The sequence below is a fragment of the Lepisosteus oculatus genome, chromosome 20 (assembly GCF_040954835.1).
Source record: "Lepisosteus oculatus isolate fLepOcu1 chromosome 20, fLepOcu1.hap2, whole genome shotgun sequence".
Lineage (NCBI taxonomy): Eukaryota > Metazoa > Chordata > Actinopteri > Semionotiformes > Lepisosteidae > Lepisosteus > Lepisosteus oculatus.
In genome coordinates, this window is record NC_090715.1 from 13,345,273 (window position 1) to 13,370,610 (window position 25,338).

Below are 25,338 nucleotides of genomic sequence, written 5' to 3' on the forward strand. Positions count from 1 at the left end.
GCAAGATGCGTCTTTCTGCCTGTGCTAAGGCATGAAGTGAATTCTGGAAGCTGATGCGCAACTGATTGTGCTGATTTAGTGTTGCAAGGAAATCAACAATCTGTTCCAATAAAAGCGTAAATGTATGCTCTTATAGTCTCTAAGTAAAACACCACTTGGGAAATAATAATAATAATAATAATAATAATAATAATAATTGCTTACACTTATATAGCGCTTTTCTGGACACTCCACTCAAAGCGCTTTCCAGGTAATGGGGATCCCCTCCACCACCACCAATGTGCAGCCCCACCTGGATGATGCGACAGCAGCCAGAACGCTCCCCACACGTCAGCTATCAGTGGGGAGGAGAGCAGAGTAATGTAGCCAATTCATAGAGTGATCCACCATAGCTTGAGAACTCTCTGGCCGATTTAAGTAAATGCTTTATATATATATAGATGCATTTAAATAACTTACTTCGAGCCCTGTGAGCAACAAATAATAAGTAATATGAGTAGTAGCTGTCTTAAGGGGTGTAATTTAAAACAAAGGCGTTGGATTTAAAATCTGAACCCAGAGGAACAAAATGCATTTAAGTATAAAAATAATCGCTGCATTCATATAGTGTGTTCCTGGACTGCACTCAAAGCTCTTGACAGGTAACGGGGATCCCCTCCGCCACCACCAGTGTGGAGCCCCACCTGGATGATGCCACGGCAGCCAGAGTGGGCATTACGACCCACACAGACCGCAGGATGAGCGCTCCCTTCTGGTCCCACAAAAAAAAGTTTCTAACAGATATAAAAAAAGGATCAGTTGCTCATAGATTTGATCAAAACCCCCGTTTTAAATGACTCCATATTTACAGACCTTTGAGAACGCTTTGCCTTTATCACAGTACTTCTGCTCAACAGGCACGGTCAAATTTCTTCATAACATTCCATCCACTTTCCTACCGCTTTATCCAATTCAGGGTCGCGGGTCCCAGCATTCTCAAAATCAATCTATTGATCAGGTGTGTTACAATTGGATTAAAGGCTCGTCTTGCTCGGCGCCAGTCTGTGATACACAGTTTGTCCACAAGAGGGTCACTTCAAATTTAGAAAGGGCTGGATCTAACCCTAAAAAGAGGTACAGTACGTTATGCTAAGGGGCAAAAACATGTACAGTATTAGTAAAATCTGCTCTCCAGTTGCTATACTCACTGTTAACCTCTCAGTTGATTTAAAAAGAGCTAACGTGAGACAGAATTGTCAGTTTTGTTTGGGCAACATTCAAAACGTTGAAGAAGCCATCATGTTGTCATTTTATGTGTTTAGTGTGTAGCTGTGAACTAAGCTACAGAAAATTGTTTTGAGGAGTTTATATTTTCCTGGAAAAGTGATAACGGAATAGCTTTATTCAACTATAATTTAAACCTTACAACTAAGATCACATTACAACCAGTTAAACACTAGGCTTAAGGTAAACCGGGCCATTAAAATGACACTGAAGAGAGCATCTCAATTATTTACAGTAAATCACAGTTTATTTTACATTTTGCTACGCTTGTTCCCCAGCTCATCAGTGTCTGTAGTTTTTCACTTATGAGTCACTCTGGCATGATATGTAAAAGTATGGGTTGTAGCAAAAACTTCAGTAGTGCAAAAAGACTTTGTGCAAAATATTGTTACTTTCAAGCTATGCTTATATTTTTCAGGGCTCAAAAACATAATACCCATTAATAAATTCCATAGTTATTAAAATTAAAATTTATTGTTTTAAAAACTTGAGTGATGATACAATGCAGGTTGTGCTCCTTTTGGAGTTGTATTATTAATGTGTATTATTATTGTTCAATGTATGTATTGAAGTTGGAGATCTTTCCAGTTAAACCCCACAGATCTACAGTTCCGGGTGTTCGGTGCTCTGCTCCCTCAGTGCCTTCAGTTTTGCAGGCAGGGTTTGGGTCATGAACTTCACTCTGTCCTCCTTCAGTCTCCTGGCAGTCTTCTGCTGCAGCCCAAGGGCCAGGTACTCCTCATCCTTGCCATACTGAGGCCAGGGCTCCAGGCCCTCGCCATTGGGCGACCTGCGGGAGATTGTAAACAGTTACTGCTCCTGTTCACTTTGATCAAATCTGGACAAAGTATGATGATTCTTTGCAGTTCTAACACAGAGCTTCATACCCATTACGAGCAAAGTTAGCCCAGTAAGCCATCATCGTCCTGCACAGCTTAACTTCTTCCTCAGTCACAGTGCCTGTAGGAAAGGGAGTTTATTATTTTTAACTGCTATTTACCCATTGTTTTGGCAGATGCGCTTATCTGAAGTGATTTACACTTGGAGCCATTTATACTGGGTACTTCACTAAAGCAATCTGAGTGATTTGCCTGGCTCAAGGTTACAAGACTGTTGCCACACCTTTTATGTGGACACACAAAGTTCCAGTGAGGAGTCCAAAGCTCTAAGCACAATTCCACTGGGTTTGAGTTAGTAAGAGCATCCTGATGCTTAGACTTCTGTCACATTAATATTCCCCCCAAACCGAAAACTGTCCGTTGCCTCCTGTATACACTATGTAAAATCCTGATGCTTTATAACCCATTAAAAATGATTAAAAAGACAACAGTATTTTAATATATATATACAGTATGTATTCATATATTCACATATCTTTTTGTTAGTGTTTCATTACTTCAACAGTCCCCTATAAAATACCAGCACAACAGTAAAACAAAGTAAATGTGTTTTACATCAAATTCTTCTCACCTAGGGAAAAGAAAACTTTACAGAGCTACGCAAGTATTTTCTCATCTACTACACTGCAGATTCTAAAATTATTAATTGTTATTACCTTTAATCTTAACTTCTCCATTCCAGAAACAGCCTCCAAAAACAAACCCAATTTCATCAGAGTGGTCTGCTTTTACAAAGCTGGGTCTTGTGTCTTTATACAAGCTGGGGCGATGCTGATATTCATACAGGTATACAGGCACCCCAGCTTCTACAAAAGCAGGGTAAGAGGTGGATGTCAGTGTGAAAACTGTGCGAGTAGCAGCTGATTGATAAAGCAGGTGCAGTGAGGGTTTCATCTTAGCTATAAGCGAGGTAAAACAATTCACAATTGTACATTTTCCTACTATCTATGCCAGTTTTAAAAGTCCACAGAATCTTTCAATGGATGGTGGTGTGGCAGGTTGTGTGTTTGTACAAAATATTTTCTCAGCCAATCATGGGATTTCACTTGTTTAGGAAGTGTAAGTGGTAATTCGACAGGTTTGGAGTCGATGCAGTGTCTAAATTAGAACAGAAAAGAGTTTTAATTATAGTTTGGGTCCATTATTTAGAACAAATATGCCACAAACAAAGTAGCCAATCAAACAAAGTCAACTGGACTCTAGAAGGAATAGCGAGCTAGAAACCATACAGACACAAGGAGAAGGAGCAAACTTCACAGGGACAGATACAAAAGGACATGGCATTCAAGGCATCGAGCCCAGTGTAAACAGTCGTTAGTGCAAGCGCTTAAAGTTTACACGATGCTTCATTTCTACATTGTGCCTTTGATTATTAGCATTTATAAACATTGTAAACATTTTTTTACACACTAAAAAAGTCAACTTATTCCCTTTTCTACTTACAGTAGAAATTGTTGCATGATTTTGAGATAACATTGTAGGTATCTTTACTGCAGCTTTAAAGGTGAGAAAACCAGCAAACATTTAAAAAATGGCCTCTCATCAAACGTACCTTTGTGGAAATTAGCAACTTTAACAGTTGGGACAACCATGATCATATCTCCGAGAATCTCAGTGAAGGCATTTCTAATTTCCTCAGGGTCTTCGGTCTGTCCCAGATATTCATCTGCAATGAGCTCAAGCATTTCTTGACCTGTAATCTAGAACAAAGTCTGAGTCACTGCTCTCCCAGTCTACATTGGCAGCGATCACTGATACGTCATTCTAAATGCAGATGTACTGGCATGCATATTTGCTCATTTGCATGGTGAGTGCAACCACTATACTTAAACCACAATCTTCTGAAAGTTGAAATAATACGTGTAAAATTTCAACAGCTGCTGTGTTCATTCAGCTGAGTGCCTGGGGCATCAGGTTTGGCACTCATGCATCTGATATTTCCTGCAGTATATGACCATTACAATGAGAGAGCATGGGTCTGTTTTATTCACCTCTGATCGGAAGATTTTCTTCAAGATTGCCATCAGCTGCTCTTTGTCCAGGCCCTTCTCCCAGCCAGGGGGAGCCATTATCTGCATTTAACACAAGAAGTACAGTCCTACATGAAAATTGTAGCATCAACAATGATCATCATCATCGTCCATCAGACGCGTGGAGGCTAACTTGTTAATGAATGGTAAAGAAAAAGGAACAAGTCGTATGTTTTTATCATTGAGCCTTCATTCAAAGGATTCACCATTAAACCAACAGTAAAACACTTTAATAAACCTTACTGCCTACAACAGGTGGGTCCAGGAATGAGGTTAGGTAATGATTACGCAGTAAAGCAGCAGGACAATGTGACCTTGAAGAAATCTGCATGTTTTGAGATGTTTTGAGAATGGCAAAGTGTGGAAGCACATGAACAAGCAGGAAGATGATGTTTCCAAGACTGCAGTTTGGGGATAGCAGGACCTAATTCTTAGTCACAGTGCCTCTACAGCTGAGTAACCCAAGAGCTTCATACTTACGTTGGGCAACAACCAGCCTCCTTCATGATTCGTCACTCCCAGCAGGATGGGCACCTTGTGGAAGACTTTGTCTTGGAAAAGATTCTCCACTGGATGGGGCAGAAACACTCCGTCCACTGTCCCAAATATTACATTCTCCTTAATGGGAAAAGCACAATGGATGTGTAAAGTAAATTAGATAATTGTGATCTTGATTACTTTTGACTTTATCTCACTAGAGATCTACAGTACTCACCTTCATAAAAACTTTGCTTTAGACTACACTGCTCTTGTAATGCTCATTGAGGAGCAACTGAAATTGTCAACAGTGAGAAATATCTTGGTAGTACTGCAGATGAGAATGCTAACCTTTAAGGGAAAAATGATGACACATTTAATTGCTGTTAGAACCAACAGCAATTGCTCTTCTTAAGGAATCTCCACTCTTTTAATGTGTATACTACACACGATGACTTTATGCTATAGAAATTTAATTGCATCTGTCCTAACATTCACTGTGGTAGCCTGGTTTGGTAACCTTAATACATGTAATATAAACAGACTGAGCAGAATTGTGAAGGTATCAGCAAAATTGGTGGACTACACCTACAGCTGTCAGACATCTATGTTAAACAAATAGTGCAGAAGGTCAGTATATTGATCACCCCTTGCACAGTGAATCTGAACATCAGTATAAACTAGCATGATTCAAATACAATAGAAATAAGATATATTTTATTCACACAGCTATTAACTTGCTTAATTTGGACAACTTATTGTGTATTTTACATAATTTATATATCTTTCTTTCACCTCATCCAAAATGCCCAGTTGTTCACAAGTTTTCAATAGTATTGAAAATCTTTCTATAGTCCAAAAGGTCATGTGAAATTATATTGCCATTTAATAAATATGTTCTATATTTGGATTGCCAGCAGTGGGTTAGGGTTAGGCTTCTCTGCTTTCACCAGCATGTTAAAAAATAAATTTCATAATGCTTTAGAGAAAACTCCCAGATGGAGGACCCAGGGAGTAGAAATTACGATAGGACCATAAAGCTCTTACTTCTCCAGGGGCTTTTAGAATCTCCTCTTCAGTCTTCTGCATCACACACTTGACAATTTGCTCAGAGTCACTGTCATCACAACCTAGTCCTTTTGCAAACACCTAAAGAACAAGTATCAGACAATCTCTCAAAAGCCCGTTTGAGTTGAGCAAATTGTGTAGGGTCTGAAATTGAATGAACTGAATTCTGTCAATTCTGTGGGCATACGATGGTATGGGAATGGCCCAGAATTTGAACACTTTTGATAATGCAAAGTGTCTCACACCTGAAGTGTCTCAAAGTGTCTCACACCTGAAGTCAACAGCACTAAGTCCTTCACTTCAAGGGAATCTCCTACTAATAATTACTGTACATAGAGAAGAGTGAGTACAACATACAGCTCATTGACACCCTTCCATAGATTTCTAACTACGCAAAATGGTTAAAACCCTTCCTTTACGGACATGCAGGAAGGACTAACAAAATCGGTGAGGAGGGGTGTTCAGTACCTTCGTACCAGGAAGAGGATTCGAAGTGAAAAACATTGGTAACAGTGCCACTCCACTTTGAGGGATTGCTCTGTGAAAGAGCCCTGATGTCAAGGGAGACAAAATCTGACACACAAAGAGTGTTGAAAATCGCTTGAGAAATTAGTGCATCATTAGCAGTAAACAGCAGCATTAAACCCACAGTCTGTTTGCACAGCATTTCTCATGGTGAATTGATTTCAATTGCTATACAAGGGTTTATCTTCCACATTAGACATATAAATGTTTATCATGAATCAATAAAGGAAAAACACAGCACTGTATTTAGAAGCAGATTCAGACATTCCATGCTCTTATATACTGTATCTAGTCAGTTTTCCGAGGATATGTCCTTTCTATCTCATGGAAAAACACCCTTTCAGATACTGTATTAATGACATTAGTAATGTTAGAATGATAAAGAATATTCTTTTACATTCCACAGTGAATAATTAAAATTCAGAATATTAATTAGCAGCAAACTAAGACATTTGTCTCCAATTTACTGCAAAACACTAATTCAATGAGATTGAACCCAAAGAAAGAAGCAAAAAATTAAAAAGGCTCAGATGTGACAGAAGTTAAAATATGTTGTTTATACTAATTTCATAATATATTAATTTATTTTTCAAATTGATTAATTAGCCACACTGTACTGGTGCTGACACGCCCCTTTAAGCCCCATGGTTGCAATTGCAATCAATTTGAGGTTCACTCATTTTTAGTCGGTAAGAGAACAACTGAGTTACGTACAAGTGTGGAAACACTGATCCCCCCAGCAGATTCTCCAAACAGAGTAACAGACCCTGGATCTCCTCCAAAACTCTTTATATTCTCTTGAACCCATTGAAGGGCGGCGATCTGGTCTAAGAAACCCCAGTTCCCTTTGGCATGTTCATCACCTGTGCTAAAAAGAAATAATGTCAATTATTAATGGAGTTTGTTTTTTAAAAAACATCAGATTTGTATGGCGTCAACTCAAAATTATATCCATTCCCGTATCCAGGTCTGTCCTCTGTATTTTTGTTTCATGTCTGATGTCATTGGATAGCATGGTGGCGTAGCCTCACAGCTTGAGTCCTGGTTTTGATTAAGGCCTGGGAAACCTTCTGTGTGGAGCCAGCCAAGCCAGCCTTGGGGGTTTGCTCTTCTTACCTTAAGAACCCAAGAGGTCCGAGACGATACTGGATCACAACCACCAGCACGTCCTCGTAAGCAGCCAGCACTGAGCCGTCGTACAGGGAGGCAGCCCCAAACCTGAGGCCGCCCCCGTGAATCCAGACCATGACCTGAAGAAGGAAGAGCACAGAGCCTCAGCAGAGCAATCAGGCCCCCGTGGCCACCAGCTGCACACAAACTGCTCAGAAAAAAAAACCTTTACTCTTTGAGCTTTATTTAGAAAAACCGAAACCTGCTTTAACAGCAATATGATTCTGGTACACCACAGTCCATATTTTAGACAGCAAACTATATTTACAACCAAAGAAGGCTCCACAGCCAAAACATTGTGTTTTCTTTCTTCTCTTTTCAGCATGGAATAAACCTATGACTTGTACTATATTTACTAACTTAACCCCTCCGCTAAAATATGAAAAAGAGATTAATTCATTGCTTACAGGTAACTTGGCCTCTTCAGAGGGGTTTGCTGGAGTGTGTATGTTGAGATACAGACAATCCTCCGAAATGCCAAGCACAGGGAAATCTATGAAGATTTCTTTTAATCCTGTTTTTATATTCTCCACATCTTGAATACACCTATAATCACAAAAAAGTCAATTTAGTCCAGTTTAATGCTGATGTTTTGTATTTCTCATAAATTTAGCAACAAAAAAAAACATTTAGTCAGGTCTGAACTGTACAATATACTGATGAAGAATTTATGCTGATGAAGAATTTATGCTGTTAACACATAAATCAAGCTCTATTGCCTTAGTAATTTCCTAATGCCATCTTGAGGTCAAATTCATTGTTTTGCCAGTTTACATTTTGCAGTAATTTGAGTTCAGACAAAAATGGTGTAAACACAGCATTGCGAATATGGGTATTATTTGTAAAAGACGTCTCAAAATGATCCACATACCCTGCATTGTTAAAGGTCAAATTTTAAAACATTTATTTAATCCAGTGCAGTAGAAAGATAATTGAAGGTTATTTTAATTATTGTTACTGATTTGAGTAGTTTAGTTTTGATTTGAATGTACAAAGATTTGAACAGGATATAGATTCTTAGAGGAACTAGGACACCGATTCAGGGAAGACTGAGCAAACCTTAAGCGATAGGCCTGCTATATAGAACATAATGCACTCTAGTTCCATGGCCTTCCAATTTAACAGCACAAAAATTAAACAGCAAACTTATTCTGGGCCTGCACATATGGCACATACTGTAAACTTAAACTTGAAAACTGGTATTTCAGCAAAGAAAACCAATGCTACTAATGCATATTTTCACCTGCTCCCTTGGCAACTTCAAGAAATGATTCTGAACCGTAAAGGCTGCAAAATGAATGGGACTATGTTTGTAACAAGGGAGTGGTAACTGATAAGATAAGTACTTTAGATTATCTTAAAGTAGGTACAGGTTCACTGTTTCTAATCATCACTAAAACTGCAATTGCTGCAACTGTAGCTGCAGTCATAAAAAGTTCTCAAAAGCTCCTCCTCTTCTAGTTCTCGTAATTTACCCAGTCTAACTGTTACTGTTCACCATTTAACCGTTACTTCTTACCTAGTTTCACAACTGCAGCCTATTATGCAAGAGCCCAAGAAGTGTGATTTGTTGGCAATGAAGACTGGCACTTCCTCTCTGAATGCCAAGGGCAGGGAACCTAAAATGAACCTGTCCTAAAGACCACAGCAAAAGATGCTGTGTGTTTGTGGGCTTACACTCCACAAGCTTTCTGATGGTTTCCCTGACAGAGGGACATTGCACCGTGAGCTGCATCAGAGCACTCGTTCCAGACAGGTCTTTCTGCTCGGCCTCACGTCCACCTCTGCTCCATGGAGAGGGGGACCAAAAGGATGAATGTCATTCAGGTGGGTCAGAGGCAAAACCAAAGCAGCTTTAGAGAGGTGGAGAAATGGATCAGCGGACTTCCATCCCACCTGACAGAATTGGAAGGCTGTAAATGTAGTCTGCACCTTCTAAGCCTACATGAAGGTGTAGAGATAAATGATCCTGTTAACTTCATACAGAATTTCCTGATGAAGTAGCTATCCTTGCACCTCTTTAGCCCACAAGTTTGACTGCATTCATTTACTGGAATTGTTTCGGCAGATATGAGTACAGCCTCATGCTGGTGTGGAGACTGTGTCAGTCCTGACAGGTGTGTTTATAGTTTATGGAACTTATCAGCTTTTTACCCTCTCTTCCTTTTTGTTTCTGCTTTCTTTGTGTGAGCTTCACCCTTTTGTGATGTTCTACTGTTCTTTATTGCTATGGTCGGGAAACAAATGATATGGGTTGTGTACAGCAATCTTCAGTTGCTCTTCCAATTGTCTACTGCAAGCAAAGCTTTGACACGTATAAACATCGGGGGTTTCGATCTGGGTTTCGGCATTTGTCATCTGTCTCTCTTTTAAATCATGGATGTTTGGAAATTATTTTAGCTATGAAATACAAATGGAAAGGAAGTGTCCTACCTTAGCAATCAAGGCGAATAGGGGAATAAATGGAAAATGCTCATGTTTATAGTAAAAAACAACAACTAAAATATTATTTCTGAATTGCATTGTGATGTTACAACATATACACTCATGCAGAACATCTGAGTATGATTAAATGACACCTGAGGACCTTGCTTTTCTCAGGGAAGGGTGGTGACGTTACCGCACAGGTAAGCCAGCTTGCACAACCTGCAATGTCGTTACAATATTAATACTTATTTACATTTGCATCTTGCTCCGTTACGTAGGGATCGATACTTATTTCTGCCTCGTTCCCACCTGCTTAGGTTTTTACCGATTTACTTTTAACACAAAGTACTCTACCAATGAAGAAGCTATAACAGTGCTGTACTGTATTCTATTCTCTTCGCAAGACAGCTGTAAATAAGATATTGGCTGCAGGCACGACAAGAATGAAGGGTTTTGCTTTGGTAAAGCAATTAAAATGGTCTTACATAGAGGGCTGTTTGGTTGCATCTCTCAGTCCTTCCCATGGCTCTGGAGGCTGTGGTGCCGACAGCCTTAAAGCCCCAACAGGTGGTTTTGCAAAAGGAATCCCCAGGTATCCGTGAACAACTTTGTCTGTGCCCTTCACCCTGGAGTACGTCCCTTTCAGACTCCCGTATCGGGTGGACACGACCGGACCTGAAAACATCAATAAAAAAAGATTTTAACAGACTATTTGTCATTCCACCTGGAAAAAAATATCTTCTCGATCACATGCACGTTCCCTTGCCTCCAGATTCAGCCGAAGACGTCCACAGAAAAGCGAAAGTCAGACAAACGCGAAACAGCGCTTTTCTCATTGTGCCTGTTGCCCCCAGCACATTTCAATACGGAAATAAAATAAAGACTTTGAGCACAGCAGTACGAGAGTTGGATAAGAAACTGTCGTGGAGTGTCCACCCCGTATTTCGTAATCATGAAGCTCTCACCAGTGTCTGGGCAAGCTGGTGTAAAGAGAGGGAGGGATCTGATCGGAATGGTTCTCTATACTAGTGGTTCGCCGCCCTGGTCCCACCTAGAGCAATCCTGCTTTCTAAAGTTTGTTCCAGCTGAAGACCTGATCACTTTGGTTTTAATCTCTGATTCTTTTATTTCGGCAGTTATGAAACTTGACAAGACCAACAAACAGCTTTTGGGGAATCAATAGTACACATGGAAACTAGAGCTAAATGATTTTGAAAAGGAGGCTCAGTCTGCTCACTTCTTTGAAGCTGATACCCTGGCTTCTTTCAGAAACTACTGAATGATATTCTCACGTAAGCAGCTACTGGAAACCGAACGAGTTAGAACAATTTGCCATCTGGGCAGATTCAGAATCAGTGATTACTGAGAGTGTAATAACAAAAACCTAAAGCCACTACTGCTTTTGGTGAATCTAAAAGCCTGTAAAACACATTTAGGATATCAAACATCCATCCAGCCATGTTCAAGCACCGAGGGCCAGAAGCAGAACACAACTCTTTATCCCAGACACCTCTCCTCCCCACCAGAGCAAATTCTCCAGAGCAGAATGCGAGAGTGTGTGACCCATTTCGGTGTGCAGCAGGGCACGCTGTTGACAGAGCAGCTGGTTCTTTGTACGGAGGACAAATCTCCACAGTGAGAGCAACCAATCAGCAGTATAAAGATGTACTGTTCACTGAAAGAGAATCTCATTAACAGTGACAAAAAAAGCTCAGCCCATTTTTTCGAGCATGAGGGTTAAGACGTATTCATTCATTCACAATATTTTCTTAAATGACAACTGGAGTTTTTGAGCCACTTTGTTTCATTTTTCTTTCTCATAAGACAATTTAACCATTTGAAAGCAGCGACGCAGAGGAAGACCTCAGCTGAAAACTTTTGAAGGAAATATCTTTGTAGTGCAAATGGCAAGACAGCAGAAATTCTTGATTCTTCCAAAGCCCACATTGAAAGGTAGGTCTGACAGGATTACCGTTTCTCCTGTTTTTGTGATACTGATGTGCAAAAGCACAATTCCTGTTGTGAAATAAAGTTTGGTTGGCTGATCTTTTCATATTGGCCTGCTTCCAAAATCGACTGTAACTGTGTGAAAGGCCATTGGAGAATGAAACAAAATAACCACATGTAGCGATCAAAGTTCAGACATTAATCTGTTTCTGTGTATGAAATTTTAATCTATTATACATGAAATTCAGCAGAAAGTGCAAGAAAACTGGACTCTGCACTGTATCTGCAGAGCCTTTCAAGGCCAGTGAAAGCTTGTTAAGTTCAGGCATGTTCAAGAAGGTTATTAGTTTAAAAATAGAAGAAGGTTACAATTCACCAATGACAAAATGAGAGGACTTGGTAGATAAAAATATTGACAAAAAAGTGGCAATTTTATGGGTACACATTTCCAAGTGGTATATCTACTGTGGTGTTTTAAAGGAAGGTCACAGAATGAAGTTTTCAGTTTATGTTTGAGAGAGCTCTTTGTTACAGGGGCTGGCTCCCTTCTTGAATAAGATTGTAACATTAGATGAATGAAATTCCAGAGAGTTACTATTGAAATTAATTAGTGTCAGACAACAATTTAAAGTCCTTAATGGCAGCAAAAATAAGCAGAAGTAATGAGCCCATAAAGAATCAAATATTGTTAACAAATGGTTAAGTTACATTAAACTTTTAGATATAGAACATGACAGGTTGTGATTAATGTGTTTATGATACTGTTTGGAAAAATGAAATACATATTACATCATCTGTATATGAGATCTCTTACTGTAGTTCTCTTCCCCTTGTTTCTTGGTATCATCCATTAGCTACATATTTCATATTTAAATAAATGAAGATCTGAGTGTTATTATTTTATGTTGCTATACAACTTGCATGTTATGATTTTTGCTAGTCTATATTATATAAGGGTCAACCCACCATTGAAACAACTATACACAAAACAAAACAAAACAAAACAAAACAAGTAGTAAAAGTTCACTTTGGTTTACAAACTGTACAACTGAACATTCTATGGTTTTCTTGTGAACTGCTTCATGGGTAAATACAAAGTTAAAATACATTGCAGGATTAACTGTGGACCGTAGGTTTCAGTATTGAAGGTATTGTAACGCTTACGGCCGACAGGCACTGTGTAAGAGCCGGCGTACCAGAGCGGGTGACGTCACCGCCCTTCCCTGTGATAGCAGGACCACAGCTACTGGGCTGTGGAGAGATCTCTCTTTGGCTCACGGGGCTAGGTCGCTGCAGAGAGACGCGGAAGTCCCGGGTTCGAGCCCCGGACGGTGCAGGGGCCGACCTAATGCGGCAAGGGCGCCCGCCTGAGCCCCCGTTGCGTTACATTGGTGTCAGAAGTGGGATGGGATAGCCCTTCGCCGGGGACGGCGATTTAAGCGGGGGAGAGTGTAACGCTTACGGCCGACAAGCACTGTGTGTAAGAGCCGGCGTACCAGAGCGGGTGACGTCACCGCCCTTCCCTGTGATAGCAGGACCACAGCTACTGGGCTGTGGGGAGATCTCTCTTTAGCTCACGGGGCTAGGTCGCTGCAGAGAGACGCGGAAGTCCCGGGTTCGAGCCCCGGACGGTGCAGGGGCCGACCTAATGCGGCAAGGGCGCCCGCCTGAGCCCCCGTTGCGTTACATTGGTGTCAGAAGCGGGGCGGGATAGCCCTTCGCCGGGGACGGCGATTTAAGCGGGGGAGAGTGTAACGCTTACGGCCGACAAGCACTGTGTGTAAGAGCCGGCGTACCAGAGCGGGTGACGTCACCGCCCTTCCCTGTGATAGCAGGACCACAGCTACTGGGCTGTGGGGAGATCTCTCTTTAGCTCACGGGGCTAGGTCGCTGCAGAGAGACGCGGAAGTCCCGGGTTCGAGCCCCGGACGGTGCAGGGGCCGACCTAATGCGGCAAGGGCGCCCGCCTGAGCCCCCGTTGCGTTACAGTATTGTCAAAACTCATGGAAAATACACTAATGAAGTACCACTCAGCTCTAATGGGGGTTTAGGGATCCTTGTGTTTCTTTAGTTTTATAGTCTTTTACTTCACGGTGAACATATTTCCATTTGTTAGAAGAACTTTAGTGGCTTCTAGCGACAGGTAGCTGTTACTACAGTCCCTTCATGGCGCCGCATTTAGGTGAAGGTCTGTGTTTTATTCTTGGCAGTTTTAGCCAAAGCACGTAGTGCTATCAGGAACAACAGCAACACACTGCAAGACCTTCCCATGAGCTTCAAAGTTTCTTCCTAAGAAGTAATGTGGACTGAGTGTCAGTTAATTTCAGTTTAGAGCATGATGTATTTGACCCCTATGGGACATAATGCAAAGAACTACCCATCATTCCAATACAATGATACTCAGAATAGGATACTCCGCATTGAATTCATACCAAAAATATTTGAAGTTGGAAATCATTCGTGGTGCTGCCCCCAGTTATTCAGATTAATTCTCTAATTCAATTGGACTAGTAGACAGTCCCTTAAAAATACTAATGCCTCAAGAAATGTGATGTAATTTTTGCTCTTTAAGGGTGAGATTTACAAAGACGACGATATATTATTCTCGATATTAATCTATTATTTTGCCATTTAATGTATGGGTTTCCTGACAGTTCTGTAAGTATTGCACTTTAATCGTTTTTCATTTATTTTTTTATTGGACGATGAGCTGCATTCTTTGTAAAACGAGGATAAAAAAGTCAGACTTTAGTTCCAAATACTGCAAAAAATAAAAATAAATGAAATGGCATATGGCACCATCAGATTACAGTGAGCACAGATTCTGCTGTAGATTGGATGCTTTGCAACGTTTTTTTAATTGCAGGTCAGCTAGGGATTGTTGAAGATACGTGGAATTGTTTTTTTGTTGTTATTGTCTCTCCGTCGCGAGTATTACAAAGGGTTAGAGGTACACCCACAGCACAGTGCACAAGTCAGTGAAAGGAAGACGTCAAGGTCTTGAGGTAAAGAGGTCAGGATTGTATTAAAAACCAGAACAACGCGCTTGGCGATCAGTGACGGAGCTGTGTCGTGTAGGAAAGCATGGCTACTGTCCACAGGGGCGATTCGCCTCTGTTAGGATTGCGAGACGCCCCGATTGATGGAAAAACACACTCGTCCTCGTTTTTTACGAATAAAATTGGAGGTCTACCGGTAAGAAAATGCTTTATGAAAACGAATTACGCCTTGTGAAATAAATGACACATTGCCGATTTTATTTACCGCTAACATGTTGTTGGTAGTGAGAGATACAGCTTTCATTTTTAAACGCAGAAGCCTCGCATTACGTTCTTAGTTGAATCTGGGGTTGTTATTACTGTTCGTACAAAAATCACTTTCTTTCCCCCTCCTTCAACTTCAGCGCACGTTTTCCCAAACTACCAGCCGGTTTGTAGGAGGAGAAATGCCGGCAACCCCCCAAACTCAAGCCCGCGGTTGCAAACTAGCGATTCGCCCCAGTGTTGCCGTCTTGAACAGGCATCTCATTGGATCGACAGGCTATCCACAAATCAAGTGTGGAGCACACTGGCCTGTAATTCTGCTGGTCTTGGGTGATTTTTAACTTCATATTTCCGTGAAGACACAAACCTGCAGAAGTTGGCCTCTGGTGTAGCTAGGCTACAAAAGTGTCTCGTACCGTTTCCCACGTGGATAGACGTATCAATAATATGTTGGCTGTGTGAATGTTTCGTATAACAAAGAACACTAGGGTGTGCATTTAAAAAAAAATACATGCATGTTGTTTGAATAACCGTTAATATTTAGATTTAAGGTTGCAAACCTAAGGCGTTATGTGAATCTGAACAGCCATAGAGGAATTAGTGGTGGATAAGTCGTGTGCGGGCCAGTGGCGCAATGGATAACGCGTCTGACTACGGATCAGAAGATTCTAGGTTCGACTCCTGGCTGGCTCGTCTGTTTTTGCGTTTCAGCTTACTTTATTTAACACGACCCTCACCCCGCAGACCGAATGATAGCGATGATTCAGTGGTAAGCCGAAAGTAAACAATTTTTGAGCAAATATTGAAAATGGATCAATTTTTAAATAGAATCTGTTTTCCTGGCGTGTGTGTGTGTGGGGGGGGGGTGATCAGATCTGAAGTAAATCTTCTCTGTCCTAAGCATTCATATTTTATGTATTAAGTACTGGCAAGGTTTTAGGGAACAACTAACTTCGTTAGTGTAACAGTTGCCCCCTTTTTTGTTCTTTTCAGGACGTTTTCCCTTCCTTGACAGTGCACTATCCGCGCTGCTCTGTGTGCAGCGGAGTACTTGCTCACGTTGTGCAAGTATACTGCCCCCTGGAGGGGTCTCCCTATCACCGCACCATAAATGTATTCGCTTGCCCGAGTCCAGCGTGCTATGGAAACTCACTCAGGTGAAGAAAATTCAGATTTATTCTTTTAACCCCTATTGGTGGAGTGGTGGTTGGGTTTGTTTTTTAACAAGATACTCAAAACAGTATAAAAACATCATCTTACAGTCTTTAACCTTGCCTTTTTTTACTTCAGTTCTGGTGCAGGATACCAACACCGGTGTCCCACCAGCTAGAGCACGTACTGTATCTTCAAAATAAAGACTGACCAAAAAAGAAAATAATACACATCTTCACACATAAGGCGTTAGGATCAAAACTGAATAATTTAACAAATTTAATTTGAATTTAACTGGTTAAAAGCACTGTTTTGACCCAGGTGTGGGCCATAAAAATCGGATAGTGATTGCAGTTGCCATAGTGACAGAGCTGCTCAAGGCCTCACTCAGAAAGCCTGAAACAGGTAACACTGAGGTGCTTTTCTAGCTGCACCAGGGGTAAGAGCCAGGTAGACACAAATGATGGAAGATTGTTTCTGATGATTTACTCTGGTAAATTACCTTCATGGTAAATCATTAGAACCATAATAAAGGATAAACATTCAGCCTCCAGAGCAAAAGATAATACAGAGGAAGAGGAAAGGGAGACAGGGAGACGAACAGAGGAGAAGACAGATAAAGGAAGACCATCACTCTTCTCTTCAGAAGCTTGTGCCATGAAAGAGGACCTTGTTCTGCTCAGTCTTTTGAGAATAGATTATGGCTAGTTAATCTACATAATCTCTGTTACTGTAGAGACCTTGCTGTTTTATTTTGATTTTGTATATTGTGAAATTCTCTTAGTTTGACTATTAATTCTTAGAATAGGTAGACTTTTTTCCCAGTGAATTTATGGGTATTTACGTTGTAGGAAGGAAGATTTGGTTCTGAATAGTGTTTATTTGGACACAAGTTTTTATTTCTTATTTTGGTCACCATAGTTGGTCACCATAGTTGCATGCTGTTTTGAGATCATTGGGATAGAACTCTGTATTTCTAGGCCTGTAGGAATTATCCCTCTGGCACACGTCGACTTGTGTAATTGTGTAATGTTGTGTAGCTGTTAATTATTGTTAATAATTATGACCATACAGGTTTGACTCTGATTAATTATGCTCTCACCAGAGTTGTCCTGAAGAATAAAAAGAACTGTTATTTCCTGACCCAGCTATTTTGCAACAGTATCATTATTCCAAAATCTTTATTCGGAGACAATGAAGAGATGATATAAAACCTTGAACACTCCAATACTTATCATTTCAGTCACTGTAATGACATCATCATTTTACGTGCAGATACTTTTGAGTTACACCCTGGCTTGAAATTTCTATTAATGCTAAAATACCAAATCAGCTGTCTTCTGTTTTGGTTTTGTTTTTAGCTGGAAAGTGTTGCGCTCCCAGTGTTTGGAATCAGAAATTAAACCAGATCGAGACTGCGAAGCAAAGAAGGCACCGCTTACGGTAGGTGTCGGTACACACACACATTAACTCCTTGACCTCAGGTTTCACAGAATGGGGACTTTGGCATTGTCTTTTCATTTGAGAACGGGCATGGTTAGCAACAGATCACTTACGCCGATTTGTAAAGGAAACAAAGCTAGGCCTTCGGGTTGTTCGTTGTCAAATGAACAAAAACCCCAAAAGCTACAGAGACTTGTAGCATCTGCAACCAACAAAACCAATGCCGCAGCTCCAGGACACCTTCTGCGCTCGTGTCTCCGCCTCTGCTCTCGCCCTAAGGGGGGGTGTTGTTTCTAATGCTTCACCTAGGAGGTGCCCATGGCAAACAGAGACTGGTGTGAAGGAGCAGATGACTGGGGGGTGGATGAGGACCAGGGCACCACAGGCTTCTCCCCCAGCCTGCCTGCTGGTGCTGCCCCAGCGCCGCCCCAGGCCAGTGCCTCTGACCGCAGTGTCAGCAGCAGGCTGCAGGGCCTGAGCCTGGAGGAGGAGATGAGAGAAGGGGAGGGCCTGGTTCTCTCCGGTCCTGTACCTGCTTTCCAGCCCTACTACATGGATGTGCTGGCGGAGGAGGGGCTCTGCGCTGAGGATGACATGGCGCATGCTCAGGAGCTGCTGAGCGAGTACGAGAAGAGGGAGGGCGTGGTGTTAGAAGACCTGTTAAGGTATGACCTGCCGGATACAGAAAGGTGAAGGTGCTTTCAGTCATTTTGTTAATATTTCCCTATATTGGAGTTTTAGACCACAGCTAGAAACATACAAATAATAGTTGGACTGTGCATTGAGCATATTAACTGTGGCGTTGTTATAATAATGATGGCTTGCATTTGTATAGTATTTCTCATCCCAAAGGCACATATAGAAGAGGACCCATTTCATCTACCACAAGTACAGCATCCATCTGGGTAACATATAGCAGCCATTATGCAACAGCAACAAATAAGATGGAGAACTGTGAGGGACACAAAGGGGGAACTTTAGGCAGGACAGACTAGGCAAATGAACAGTGCAACTGTGGATGATCAACTAGTCAGGATTTCGGTTAAATGTTTTATCTCAAGGATGGAAACCTCCTCCAGCACAGTCTGTGCACTTCGCACACTGGGACATTAGCTTGGAAGTCAAGGTCTAGAGGGAAGAACTCACATTTCTGATATGTCAATATGTCATTTACAGCATCAACTTGGTTTTCCTAATACATGAGATATCTTTTCCCCCTGCTGGCCAATCTCAGTGTTGCTCTGCTTTTGAGATCTGCCTACACGGTAATAATGTTGCTGTCTAATTGTAAGATGGGAAAAGGGTCAAAGCGCTTGACCTGACCTGACATTTATAAACAATCTCTCTTCCCAAAAAGTACAGAAATAAACATAAATGAAAAACTTCTGAACAGATTAAGATTCCACTGCAAATATCCATTTAAAAAGTCACATTGATTCCTTTCTCACACTGTTAACTGCAGCTGATAATATAAGTCTTAAAAAATACCATTAAGTACCGAAGTTGAAACCGTGTTTTCATGTCGTCATTTCAGCTGTGATGCTGGAGGGGAGGTAGAAAAATACGAGAAAACTAAAGCCAGGCATGGGGACAAGGAGTTCTTCAGGTTCATGAAGACGATCTCGCTGTGTCCAGGGCAGGTGTTAAGGTAAAGAGACTTTTCCCGCATTCACACTTTTACAGACAAATGAAAATACAACCTCAGATCAGAGAGGTTTTGGCAGTGTTGATGGCTAACTTCACTGCATCATGCACATCCACCATTATTCCATGAATCAATGCAAACATCACTTAATTTTCACTGGATGTCATGAATTCCATAATCCTGCGAAGTGCAGCACTATTTTCCAGTCACAAAACATACAAATGACTGGCAAGAAGATGTATGTGAACAGTATGTATATTTTAGTATTTTCAGCTTTGGATTAGTGCACAACTTAACACTTAATTGTCAGAAGAACTATAGAGGCGTAGGGTAAAAAATTGTAGTTTTCAATAGGGCACCTTCACTTTCAGAGAATTACATTAATTTAGATTTTTTAAGCAAAAGCGCTTGCCAGTAAATGAATTACGGTAGGAAGCACTTACACCCATGAGTCACTTTCAAAGCTGTTTGACTGTGGACTCCCAAGATTCCAGAGCAAAGGTACTTCTCTCAGGCATCTGCCAAATAATAATTATACGGGAAGTAGTTTTCCTGGAAATGTCAGGCCTGTAAAATTACAAAGCACAGGGCAGTAGTGGGTGGGGACAGAGTAATAAGGATCCTTGCCCGTTTGTCTTTATCAACCACAGCTGTCCTGTTTTGCAGGTATTGTTGGAATGGGCAGCCCGTGTTCATTACCTGCCCTCCCTCCCACATGCAGAAGACGGTCCCCCCCTGCGCTCACTGCGGGAGCCCCAGAATCTTCGAGTTTCAGCTCATGCCCGCGCTGGTCAGCATGCTCCGCGGCGCCAATGAAGACGGTGGGTGTCGGATTAAGAAGGAAATCTTTATCCAAATTGGCAAGCAGGATTTCATTGCTTGGGTAGAAAAAGATGCATAACATGCAAGTTTCCAATGAAAATTCAGGAGGGGTGACAGCAGCCAACTTCAATTAGCCTAAATCTTAATCCTGATGTAATTTCCTCAAGTTAAAAAAACTGGAATAATTATACCTAAGTCCCTTCTCTCATTTGCATTAGTCTTTTTACATCCTTTTACCCCATTTCTACATTCGCAGCTGCTTCTAAGTTCACACCTCCTCTCTACATGGGGGGCTCTCTGTCTCTCAGCCAGGCGGGTTAGGCCAAATTTACTGTGACTAGCACTCTGTATTTTTTCAACACACTTAATGCTCGGGTGGTGTTATTCCTGATGAATATCAAGCAAAAGCACAGACCTCAGTGAAAAGTAGTGTAGAGAAATTACAGAACTTGTTCATTGTTAAAGGCAGCTTGTATGGTTTGAATTTCATAGCCAATCCTTCTATTCTCCTGTGGTCAGCCATTGCAAACACCTTTGTCTCTGAGACACTGGCTCTTCTCTTGCTCCTCTAGACTGGACGGTGGAGTTTGGGATTGTGCTCATTTACACCTGCAGAGACAGCTGCTGGCCATCCAGAAACCAGACACCAGTGGAGGAGTTCCCTTTTGTACAGGCAGACCCCGATCAGAAATTGTTCAGATAGAAGTGTCAATAAAAAGAAATGAAAGTCCAAAATGTTGTGTTTTGACCTGCTTAGAAATTATCACAAAGGTCAAGTGACCTTTGCAAAGAAGCAAAGCAATTACATGCATACATAAACATTAACCTTACATTCAGCAAACAGAATTATAAAACAGATGCTCACGATGGGAGGCTTAATAACTGAAGCAGGAGAATTTAAAGTTCAAACAGCATCAACGGTTTGGATGTAGGATCTTACAAGATTTCATGTCTGATCTGCATTGCTAACCCTGTTCAGCCCGGGGTTCAGAAACCTAAACATTTTCAAAGTTAGAAAATTAAGAAATCATGAACACATGTTAAAACTAATAAAATTAAGCAAGTGTGAAACTGCAGAGGGAATTAACTAATTCATATATTCATTGTAAAATGTTAAATGATTTCACCTAAAACAAGGCCTCCTGTGTTGCTATAATTTTTAAAAAAAGATTTCAGTCTTTTGTTCAAAATACTAGAATTTGTCGTGAATAATTGCACAAAAATTGCAAGCGAGTAAATGATAAGCAACAACCAAGTGAAAAAAAAAATTCTGCAAATAAAAATAGAATAACTGGATTGGATAAGAGGACATCCCCTGCCAGTTCATACCTGGAAGCACCTTTTGCTTGGTTACAGCCTGAGGTCTGTTTGGATACACCTCTACCAACTTTGCACACCTAGAGGGAGGAATATTTGCCCATTCCTCCTCACAGAATATTTCAAGCTCAAACTGCGTGGTGACTTGATGGACTGCCCTCTTCAAGTCAAAGATTTTCGATGGGATTGAGGTCTGGGCTCTGACTAGACCACTCAAGGACATTCACCTTCCTGTCCTTCAGTCACTGTATGGTTGCTTTGGTGGTGTGCTGTGGGTCATTGTTACGTTGAAAGGTGAACCATCTTCCCATTTTCAACTTCCTGGCCGACGGCTGCAGGTTTTCTTCAAGGATTTGCCTGTATTTTGCACCATCCATCTTCCCTTCTATCCTGAGAAGTGCCCCTGTTCCAGCAGAAGAGATATACCCCCACAACAAGATGCTGGCACCACAGTGCTTTACTGTAGGAATGGTGTTCTCTGGGTGGTAAGATGTATTGGGTTTTTGCCAGACATACCATTTTGTATTCTGGCAAAAAGGTTTGATTTTGGTCTCAGCTGACCACAGCACCTTTTGCCACTTGGCCACAGTGTCTTTAAGGTGCTTTTATGTGGCTTTTTTCTCGCCACCCTTCCATACAGGTCAGTTTTGTGGAGCGCTTGTGATATTGTTGTCATGTGCACACAATTGATCATAGGTGGGAGTCAATTCGTTTGTTGTGTGATCTGCAAGGTGATTGGTTATACCTGAGCACGTTTACAAATGCAGTTGTAAAGGGGGTGTTCACTTACCCAAATAAGGTATTTTACTGTTGTAATACTAATTAATTTTTTAGAATGCTTTAGAATTTTATTATCGCTTGGCTAATGTGGGTTACCGTGTGTAAATAAAAAAATGGAACAAGCCTCGTTTAATTTGTTTTTATTTTCAGTGTCATGCAACAAAAGGTACAAATTGTGAAAGGAGGTGGTGCCTTTCTATACCCACTGTATGATGTTGCAGAATGGTAAACGGATTTGCAGGTACTATAACCTCAATATAAGCTTTTGCATGTCTTTTTTTTTTAAAGGAATACGAACTTACGACGAGACCTGGAATACCGTTAAGTACTCAGTAGTTGATTCTACCCCAGTACACATACAATCTTCCACATCGCCTAAAACAGTAGCCCTTGGACCTGAACAAAACCCCGAACTTCTGATGGACACAGAAATAAAATCCCAACGGTTTGCTCGCATCACGGTACGAGTCCTTGTCCCCCACAAAGCACCTCAACGTCACTCGTTATCTCCGCGGCTCGTCTGCAGGGCTCCGCGCCGAAGTCGAAGCAGTTTCGGAAAACCAGAGAAGTTAACAGGGCCCCCTTTTTTTTTTTTCGTGGAAAGGTGTCGTTGTTGTTGTTGTAGCCACACAGGAAGCAAACGGAAGGCGCCCGAAACGGACCGGCTCGCCTACACCCGCCGGCCCCGCCCCCTCCCCGCAGAGCGCCCGAGCCACTGCGCCGCCGCAGAGCAGGCAGCGCGAGGGGAGCGGAGCGCGCAGGAGCCGGCCTGGGCTCTTTTTTTTTTTTCCTCTCGCGAGGAAGGACGCCATTATCGGAATCCCTAACAAACAACACGAGAATTCATCATTCACACGGTAATATAAACCGAACTGACGCTGCTGGTATTGTGCTGCCGGAGTCGGGCTGGAGACGGGGGTCCGAGCGATAGTCATTTTCCGTAGAAATATTGTCCCCCCCCCCTCCCCGCCTTCTATGCAGAATGCATGTATGCATTTTAACATTGTGTTTCTGTTTGTACCAGTAACCTTACGATAGACATTTTAATGTCTCTGTTCATTGCTAAGTGCACTGGAGCGCCGGGGCCTACTTCAAAAGTCTCCGTGTAGGCGATCTTCCCCAGTGATCGCCTGCTGTTAATTTTATTTTGTGAAACCTGTGTCTTCATATTATTATTATTTACTCGATAGGCATTGCTGTCAAATAAAATGGAGTATTTCCGCTGTTGCTCCTGAAAATATTTTTCCGCTTGTTTTGTATTTTATACGAATGTTGCTGAACTCCATTTGCAACCATATATGGTTGGTATTCCTTCAGATATTTTTTTTATTTGTTAGGGTGATATAATTTTGCAAAAGCAAGCGAATTTACATGCTTTTGGTCATGCCAGGCAAGTGAGATTTTGGTGTGTAAACGACTTTTGCACGTCGGCTACGATGGACGTTTTTGGTTGCAAAGTCAGATTGGTATGTCTTGATTGATCAGGTCTCTACAGACCTGCGGTTGCTCTAAGACACTTTTTCGTTTTTAAAACGCTTAGCAAAGACGAATCGTGAACACATTTTTGACAAGCCACAGTGTACGCTTAGTAGCAAAGCAAACTACTGTATTTCTGGTATATCCTACCAGTTGAGTCGTCGTTTCATCATTATTAGTCGATGGCACATTTACAGTGATGATTATTTTAAGATACTACGTTTCTTGCAGGGGTGACTTTCATTAAGCAAGCTTTTATTAAATTATCTCCAGTGGTGTTGAGATGGCTTTATAACTTAAATAGATTTTTTTTTGTAATGATCGTGTCAAAAGCAAATATCAAATATCACGTTCTGTAATATATGAAGTGAAGAACTGCAAGTTCGTGACACTCAATTTCAGGCCTCCTACAATAGATTAACCTGCTGTGTAAATTATATCTCAGAACCACCTGAATTTTGAAATATTTTTTTTACTCCTGCTACTGGTGTGTTCTGTATATTTGTTTTTCAGTTATTGCTCAAAGCCCTCCAAAATTGTATTTCCTGATTTGTTTTGAAAGCAATTAAAAAACATTTTATTCCCCATTATGGCGCTGATAGATCAGTAATATTCAGCGTGTACTTACAATCACACACGGACATATTGAGTGGATACAGATTTTTAGAATATCCTGTACATTTGAAGAAGGCTGGGTGGAGCATAGTTTAGATGCTGGAGAAGACAGGTTTTGCTCCCTTTTTCTGTTCTTTCCAGCGTGGAAATGCAGCTATACACATGGTAAACGTAGATCTGAATGAAGTGGTCTTACTGCCTTTTGGTTTAAGGAAGATGGCATTTGATTTGCAAAAAATACATTCATTTTCATTTTGTGGACTTTCACGTGTGGTGTGTCAGGAGTGTCCACCTGTGCCGGGGCAATTTCTCATATTTTGTCCCAGATTGAGGGTGATACGTGGTCCTTGTCCACCCACACACACACACACACAGCAGATGTTTTCCATCAACACACCTTCTGGGTCCTGCTCCTTGATTCTCAGCACTGTCGCTCCTTAAGTCTGTGCCATGTGCAACCACAGGAAATGATTAAGAGCAGAAGATAAATTGACTTGTGTCGAGAGAATGTTTCAGCTTGTAAGGTTTCGATGGAAATCAGGTTTTTGTCTTATTTCTGTTTGGAATATTACTTTTGATGGGGCGCCATGGTGGTTAGTATGGGTGCCCTGTGGTTCCCGGGCCCTGAGTTCAGTGCCAGTCTGTGTAAAGTCTCCCCATGTTTCCATGAAGGGCGCTCCACAGCTCCACATGCCCTCCAAAGACGTACTGGCTTCGTTAGTTGGTGTCTGTAATTTGTGCCTGTGTGTCTGGGCATACGTTGTGATGAACATACATCCTATCCAGGGTGAAGTCTCTTACCACAAATATGTGCTTTTCTGATGATGGATAGATGGATGTTCCTGGTGTATGTGGAGAGCACAGATTACAGAGTTGTATGAACAACACTACATAGTGACGCATTACCTGTAACTACAAGCCCTTTAGTGGCCTGTTAGGATCACAGAGATGGAACCGATTTTGACAAAACAGCAAGAAGTGATTTCAAAGTATTGTTTTGCTTGATTGCAAGCTGTCCA

The 25,338-nt window shown here is 41.4% G+C and overlaps 3 protein-coding genes and 1 non-coding gene across 7 annotated transcripts in view; 3 read left to right on the forward strand and 1 right to left on the reverse strand.

Moving 5' to 3' along the window:
- Nucleotides 1-1,718: 1,718 nt before the first annotated feature.
- ces3 (carboxylesterase 3) lies at nt 1,719-10,825 on the reverse strand. Its single transcript, XM_015368315.2, has 13 exons — nt 10,626-10,825; nt 10,345-10,534; nt 7,840-7,978; nt 7,379-7,512; nt 6,977-7,130; nt 6,206-6,310; nt 5,717-5,818; nt 4,673-4,810; nt 4,154-4,234; nt 3,715-3,862; nt 2,819-2,968; nt 2,151-2,223; nt 1,719-2,053 (listed from the first exon to the last, which is right to left on the reverse strand). Exons 1-13 carry the CDS (start codon nt 10,693-10,695, stop codon nt 1,867-1,869), a joined length of 1,671 nt encoding a protein of 556 aa, XP_015223801.2. The 5' UTR covers nt 10,696-10,825; the 3' UTR covers nt 1,719-1,866.
- A 3,549-nt stretch (nt 10,826-14,374) lies between these two features.
- pdcd2l (programmed cell death 2-like) lies at nt 14,375-20,866 on the forward strand. 4 transcript variants are annotated; one of them, XM_069181236.1, is made up of 7 exons: nt 14,375-14,464; nt 16,063-16,226; nt 17,583-17,664; nt 17,974-18,329; nt 19,199-19,312; nt 19,976-20,130; nt 20,704-20,866. In XM_069181236.1, exons 1-7 carry the CDS (start codon nt 14,441-14,443, stop codon nt 20,832-20,834), a joined length of 1,026 nt encoding a protein of 341 aa, XP_069037337.1. In that variant the 5' UTR covers nt 14,375-14,440; the 3' UTR covers nt 20,835-20,866. The 4 variants fall into 4 exon arrangements, with proteins under 4 accessions (XP_069037337.1, XP_069037336.1, XP_069037335.1 ...); XM_069181235.1 differs by lacking the exon at nt 14,375-14,464 and adding an exon at nt 14,720-15,001; XM_069181234.1 differs by lacking the exon at nt 14,375-14,464 and adding an exon at nt 15,619-15,838 and having other exon boundaries at nt 17,977-18,329.
- Nucleotides 15,690-15,762, forward strand: trnar-acg (transfer RNA arginine (anticodon ACG)). Its single transcript has one exon. It is a non-coding gene; the product is annotated as a tRNA-Arg (tRNA).
- Nucleotides 20,867-22,948: 2,082 nt separating the features above from the next.
- The window catches only part of banp (BTG3 associated nuclear protein), a 126,839-nt gene continuing 124,449 nt past the window's right edge, over nt 22,949-25,338 (forward strand). The window contains exon 1 of the mRNA XM_069181240.1: nt 22,949-23,085. The gene's annotated coding sequence lies outside the window, so the exon portion shown is untranslated. The remainder of the gene's footprint in view (nt 23,086-25,338) is intronic.